General features: G+C 42.1%; 1 protein-coding gene across 1 annotated transcript in view; it reads right to left on the bottom strand.

Moving 5' to 3' along the window:
• The window catches only part of CRADD (CASP2 and RIPK1 domain containing adaptor with death domain), a 75,974-nt gene extending 71,030 nt beyond the window's left edge, over nucleotides 1-4,944 (bottom strand). The window contains exon 1 of the mRNA XM_014963166.1: nucleotides 4,264-4,944. Within this exon, the coding sequence (XP_014818652.1) occupies nucleotides 4,264-4,561 (298 nt within the window). The 5' untranslated portion in view covers nucleotides 4,562-4,944. The remainder of the gene's footprint in view (nucleotides 1-4,263) is intronic.
• Nucleotides 4,945-7,540: the final 2,596 nt, after the last annotated feature.

Here is a 7,540-nt window from a genome sequence, read left to right on the forward strand (position 1 = left end):
AGAAGTACACGTTTTGCTTTGCTTTGTATTTGCATGCTTCATCCAAAGTGTTACACAACATGAAGCTTTATATAGCTATATGAGAACACACACTCCCCACACATCCACAGAAAAACCCCAACCACACTGTTTAAATAAAAAAAAAATCCTCACCAAGTCTAACAGGACCCTAATGCAGGCTGCTGACTAGATACCACCTCAACAACAAAATGATGCATTAGAAAATATTCCTTTCTTAATTGTGAGAGAACAGCTTTCCCCAAACAATTCTGTGTAACTCCATACCCCAAATTCACTAACATTTGCCAGAGAGCCGTTCCTCTGCTGCAGGATTCCTTTGGCAAACACTGTATCTCAGACTTTTCTCTTTCTCAATATGCTGAGAATGAGAAATCATCTATACTACGAAGAGGTGCAGTACTAACACTTTTGGAAGTAAATAATTTTATAGCAATATAGCACAGAGAGAAATACAATACTTGGGCAGAAAAAATTCCTGAGCGGAGAGAGATTAGAAAAACATTCTGATAAACAAACGCCGTCAAAGCTTATATTTTTTTATTCAATGCAAAAAAAAATATTAGGCAACTGCTTGCTGTTCCTAGAAAGAATGGAATTCTGTTGCCAACAGCTGTAGTTTTTCGTAGGAATTATAATAATATATTGAAGATTTATGTTTCTGACAAAGGCATAAAGTTATCCAAACTAGGGCAAAAAAACAAGACAGTCTTTTCCCAATGAAACAGAACCACATTACTTTTGTTAACTCTTACTACGGCAGAAGTTTTGATCTTCAAAACCAGGAATTCATGCTGCAGTTGATGTTTATAACGATTAAGTCTTGCAATGCCACTCTGCACAGAGTGAGGTTCTTACATAAGCAAGAAACACATCCTATCATCCTGATGTCAATTTAAGTCATAAACTTTTACCTCCAGAAGCACATGACTTTAAATTTACTTCTTGAGATTCTGGGGTATTACAATGATGCTCTCCCTACCTTAAAAAAAGTTTTCTCCAAAGCTGTGCCCACCTGACAGATCTATACGAGACAGGAGAAAGGTGACCCCAGGCAAAAGGCTGCCCCAAAGATAAAGTAAACAAGCAAAGAGAAGGAATTTAGGGTCTCTTTGCTGCAATTACACAGATGCAAGTGGCCCTACCTGCCTGCACGCCACTCTCCTGATTCCCATGGAAAAACTATTGCTCATGCTCTGCAGGATTAGGGTCTTCTGTGTTTCTTGGAAGTACAGCAGATAACAGCATACAGAAATATTATTTTTAAGTCAACTGACGTTCAGCAATAAAACTCAGGATATCACAGGTTTTAAAGTTCATTTATTTGCAAGCAGCCAAACGGCACACTCTGGGTCGAATCCTGGGCCAATTTACAATTACACTCTATGCTGCTCCATGAACATTACACCGAGTTACACAACTTGGGAATCAATAAATCCATTGCCTTGGAAGAATTTGCCCAAAGGCTCCCGATGACTCAGTGGCAGTCAGTTTAGGTCTCAGACTCTGGCTTCCATTTTGTAGTTGCTCAGTCCACCAGATTATATTTACACTACATTACCAAAAATGTTTTTATTTCTGTCCTTCTGAATTTGTTGTTTGTTTGGTTCGGTTGGCTTGTTGTTTTGGCTTGGGTTTTTTTGACTAGGGGAAGAAAATAAATTAAAAGCTTCTTAACAATTACAGTTGTGATTTATTTTTTTTTAACTGGGAACCAACAAATTATATTTCTCAGCTGAAGCAAAGATAGAAAGCCTGATCTCTTGGAACAAAATGCACAATAATCCAAAGGCTGACATAGAAAAATCACTGTGCCTGTGCCACAGTTTTTACATTCAGATAGAGAACACCTAATAGTCTACTTTTACTGACTTTAAAAATCCTATGTGTAGTCAGTGAGAAGTGAAAGACTATAGAATAAAACCTTCCTGCAAGGAACAACTTGCCACCAGTCCTTAGTCCTGCAAAAGATCTGCAAAAACTGAGGTGATTTTGCTTGAGTAAACAGAATTTTAATTGAGCATAAACAAATGAACAGCAGGCATGTGATTTCCATAAGTATGCAGGATTCAAAGGAAAAAGATTTAAAAATCTGGGGCCATAAAACCAACTTCAATTTTAAAAGTTTTAGGGTCTAAAAAACAAAAAGTAGAGTGTATATGGCAGGCTTTTTTCACTACAAATGGATTCTTCAAAAGAAACTGCCACTGACAAATCATCATTTATAAGAACTGGTTCCAATAAGGCAGAAGTTATCTAGCATGGCACTAAAGAGCCACGTTCAATTTTAAATATGCTTATAGTTTTATTAGAGCAAATGGCTTTTTCCATGCTTAAGGCCAAGCATGTGTTCAAGTACTCTGCTGAGACAAAAGCTTACAAGTTTGTTGTTTAGAATGCAAAGTGAGGCTTTTTATCCCAAACCACATTTTCTTGCATGTAATCAGCACTGATGATGCCGCCAGTTTCCAATTCATTCCAGGGTGCACTCAGCATTTACTAGGGCACAGATGGTGCTCTCTTTCTTTGGCTTCTAAAGAACATGCCTAAACATTAAAACAAACTTGGCTATCTGCCTCTTATTCTGTTCTTACACTCTGTATTGCCACAGTAAAAATAACTGTAACCTTTGACCTAATCTGGAAGCCTTTCCTAATTTACACAAAAAGTTTGGCAATAGAATTATCAAATACAGTCAGCCCTCTCGAAACCGGAGAACCTGATGTGCATAAATCCAGCACGTTAGTCACAATTGATCAGGAACGGGAACGAGCAATCCACAAAACAATCAAAAGAACAAAAATCAGAAACGATTTTTCTACCCACAAAGTACGCGCTCCTGACTGTACTCAATGGCTGTGCGTGCATTTCTGGAACTGTAAGGATTGTTTCACAGCTTAACCAGCAATTAGCAAAGGAACAGGCTGATTTGTAAGGCAAAATTAGCGTGACAGGATTTGTCATAACAGCGAGCAAGGTCTTCTCCAACACACTCAACGCTGCAAGTTTGCATTGTGCTGAGAACTTGCAGTGTTTTCCCCTGTGGGCAGCATGGGACATTTATTTCCTAAATTCTGAAAAGTATTTACCCATTTCTGAGCAAACATAAAGCAGCCTCCACAGAGACCCAGCAGAAAGACAAGCTGTCACAATATTCCGTTAAAAACGTCCTAAGGTAAAGAGAATGTCAGATTTGTCCAGCAGATCTTGACAAAACATTCTTGAGCGTGCAGCTAACGGGGACGCAGGTGCACATGACGGTCAACGGGTCTTAGTCAGCCATCTTCACAGGCTCCCAGTCTCAGGCAAAGCACACTGACACTGGAAAAATCACACGTCACGTGCATCAAAATACATATGACCAAAGTCAAATGGGGCAGGGGGGGTGGGTAGGGCTTGGAAAAAAGGTTAATCGGACTGCTTGGAAACGACGTTCCCGAGTGAGGACTATTTCACTATCTGGTAACGTTGAGGTTAGCAGCCAGAGCACGCTGCCAACATCGAGGGCAAGAAAACGTGCATTTTAAGCAGTTGTCTTGACTTCAAAACAGCTCAACAACTGCATGCATGGATTGGCAAAGAAATCACTTCTGAACAAACACCAAGCCCAGAAAACTAGTTTTAGAAGTATGTTTAAATGTCAGAAAGCTAGAGATTGGAGTAAATAAGATTATCTAACACCCGCTAAATCAGTTAGCTCCTAAATTTGTTTTAAAATTTAGCAACGGCTAGTAATTTTGGAAGTAATGATCCTAGACATTTACACTCCAGTAAACATAATAAACTAAATAAATCTAAATTAGCACATGGTACTAAATCAAAATTACATTGAAATAATAATAAAAGTAAATAAAAATTCTGTCAGCGTGTACAATCCAGAAACAGAAGCCACTGTAAAACACGCATAAAACAAACAATAATCAGGTATAGATGGTGAAGAGACTGTTCTGTATCTAGTCAAAATGACTTTTTATAGCCTGTTCCCTTTGAGGTAATGGAGTCTGGGTCCTCCTACATCCTAGCCTCTCCCAAGGCAGCCTCTCCTGCTGTCTCCCAGTCTCCTGAAACTCAGCCCTGCTCACTCCCTGAACTTTGCAATACTTCCTGGTGTTTGGCTGGCTTCCCCTTTTGTTGGCTCCATATCTACATGACACATAACTTGAAATTACTGGTACGTTCAATACTTTCAAAATCCCAGATTGAGAACAAGCTTGAAAATATCAGTAACAACAATCCTGGCCTTACCTGCAGGATCTTGTACTGTCATTTCCTTACGCTTCATCATCAGCTTCTCTTTAACCCATGGGAACTCCTGCAAGGAATCCAAGAACACATCAAAAGCCTTGGGTCCTCTGGTGGGTAGAATATCAAGGAGCATCATGGTTTTCCTCTGACTGGTGGTTTGGGATTTTATTTCTTGAACATGGCTGTCCGTGAGAATCCCTTCTTGGTAGAGATACTGAATAACAAGTCCATCCACCAGCACCTCTGTGCAGAGCTCCAGGCGCAGGGAGCGTAAAAGCTGCTTGTCTCTGGCATCCATCTGGCAACCTAGAGCGTGAGAAAAGGAGTAGGGAAATGTGTGAAGGTTACAATACTGCAACCTTTAACATCCAGAAGTGATGTTTGGTCCCTGGCAAGGTTTAGAAAGAATGCCAAACTCAGAATCACCAACCCAGGAAAACTATTAATGATGCCCATCATCTTCTTTCTGCTTGGATTTCACTGTCTCATCAGCTGAAATGCAGCCATATCTGGGAAATATTAGACAGGAAGGGAACCTTTGGCATTGTGAAGACCAGTCCTTTGCTGGAATAAAACCCATGACAAGTAATCCCGCTCACTAACTGGTCAAGGTCCGTGCTAAAGGCAGCTGGAGCATTTGCCAGTCCTTAAGAGGCTCTCTACCCTCAAAAATTCAGAGATGTCACACCTGACCTCTGCTACTAATGCCTCTGGTGCTATTGCTGTTGCAGCCCTTTTGCTGCAGCAGGGCTGGCAGAGGCAGCACAGACAGGCAGCATCGGCAGGGACAGTCAACAGGTAGCTTTGGCCTACACGAGGCATTTTAATTTTACAAGGGGTGGAATTGTACCTCAGGCACCAGGTCGTTCTTCCCCCTGACTCATCCTGGAAGGCTGCTCTGGAACCCGACTGATTTGATGATGAGAAACTTTCTTTGAATTTCCATCTCAAATGTATCCACCTTCTATTTATAGGCATTTCTTCTGCCTGAACTGTTCTTTAGCTTAAGTAGCTCTTCCCCCTCCCTGGTATTTACCCTTCTAATGTGTTCACAGGAAGCAATCGGATGCCCTCTGCCAGCTTTCATTTCACTTGACTAATACCCTGACTAGACAAAAGCTGGAAATGAAGCATTTTATAGCCACTCCACAGAAGAGGAATCAAGGTCCAGAGAGACCGAGCAACTCATCCAAGATCATACCGGGAGTCCGTGCCAGACCTATGAACCGAATCAAGATGTCTAGTCTAGGCCTTAACGACAAACATATCCCTGAGCCCATTAATGGCACTTGAAAAGGAAAATGACAGTCATAAAATTAAATAATTTCTTATGACTAAATAATGAAGTCAAGAAACTGCAGCAGGTGTTGAGTGTAATTACCAAGAGAATTTCTGATAATTAAACTAGAAGCTGCCGTTCGAACAGCTAGACCTTGCAGAAACAGTACTTCATTCAGCTTGAGGATACAAGGAGAGGCAGAGGTTTTCAAAGCTTTTCTAAGAAACCTGCCAAAGTCTTTGTATCTTTGGAGGTGCTACTGACTCCCAAGGCCCCACCAAAGGCTGGTTGCTTGGCTTGGTTTTTAAAATCCAGGGCAGGCAACCAACAAAACACATAGGCATGTACATGGCATCTTGGACAGAATGCAAGAGCATAGGACCACACGAGAGAGACTGGAAAACCCTGTCTCTAACACCTTCTGATGAAGCCACATTCCAAAAACACTTCCCCCGATGGCACCTTCCCAGGAGGACTCCAGTCCCTCTTTCCTGGGCTATCCAGTACATTTCTCATATTTTGAAGTGAATTTTGAGGTGCCTACCTTCTGCCTAGGTGTCTGCCAATTTGGGAATTGAACAACAGCTATTCTGACACATGTCCTTAAAAAATGCTAGTTTGCTAAGCATAGCTCAAACATCAAACTCCATCATGGAGTGAGATGATAGTGCAAGAAAGGAGATGGAAAAAGAGCAGGTAGAAAAGAGAACTGGATTTCTCCATTTGATGTTAGGATGCTCATCTTGGACAGCTGAAGATTCTGGTCTCTAACACACACTACATTTACACTACCGAGAGCAATCACTGGACTAAAGAAAAAGCAGATGAAATTCAGGCAGCAGATCTCTGCCGTTTCTCCCTTCCAGGATTGCCTGACTGCCCCTGAGCTCACGAAGTGCTCACAGAGTTCAAGACAGGCACCCAGCCACAGCCCTGAGGGCCTTATCTCAACCCAGGCAGAACACTGTTTCAGATGCTACGAAGCTCTTGTGCTTCACATTCTGCATGGGACGCTGAGAGTCCCCAACCAGGAGCCTCCTTGCCCATGTGGCAGAGGAGGAACATCGACTTCTCCAGTCACTGTACAGCACTTGATGAGCTCCCCTTCTTCATGACCAAACACTTTTCAAAAATAAGGCCTTTTCAAACCACCTCAGTTTGCACCTTTGTGCACTGAAGAAATGCCTACCAAACCATGAATACGAAAGGTCAATTTCTGCTGAAAAAGGCCTTTGGCTCGCTGACTGCAGGTTTTAATATCCTTAACACCAAGGTCCCTGGGCCAGCAAACTTCCAGGATGGGGTGCACTGATTTTTAAGGTCTTTTTTAAAGATTAAGTATTTCTTTGTGTGTGTTTACTGGGAGAAGGAAATGTCCAAGTCAGGAACTAAGCAGCCAGATATGCAAATGTATCAGTATTTTGGTGTGTAACAGTGTAGGGACGGAGTTTAGTGCAACAGAGAATTAATTTAAAATAATTTTCATCACAGCCCGTATCTGGGAATCCAAAATAAATTCTCTCTAGCAATGCTGCTGCTAGAGGCAAAGTAAAAAGATAAGACGCCTGTTTACCCAAAAGATGACATGGCTCAAACCTTCTCCAGATAATTCTGGAGCCAAACTTCAAGAAATCTACCCCCACGTCCTGCTGAATGAGCACAGTCCTTGATTTATCACCAGACCAACACGGGCAGGGCTGCATTTTTCTGGATCTTACACAGAATCCGTCTGCGGATGGGGATAAAACTCCTAAAAGCCTCATCCCTAAAAAGACCCCTTCTGATCCCAAAAGGCACATTCACTTAGTTCTTGCCCGGAAACACCTCGGCGTTGTCCCAAATACCAACCGCGCTGGGCTGCTCAGGGCTCCCGGTACGTTCCCGTGTGCCTGCCGAGCTAAGGATAATGTCCGCTCTGCCCAATTAATTAATGAGTGATTTTGGCTACTGGCAGCACGCCTACAGGTTAAAAATCCCCGCCCTCTCCCCCCCCCCCCC

This window comes from Calidris pugnax, unplaced genomic scaffold (assembly GCF_001431845.1).
Source record: "Calidris pugnax isolate Ruff unplaced genomic scaffold, ASM143184v1 scaffold44, whole genome shotgun sequence".
Lineage (NCBI taxonomy): Eukaryota > Metazoa > Chordata > Aves > Charadriiformes > Scolopacidae > Calidris > Calidris pugnax.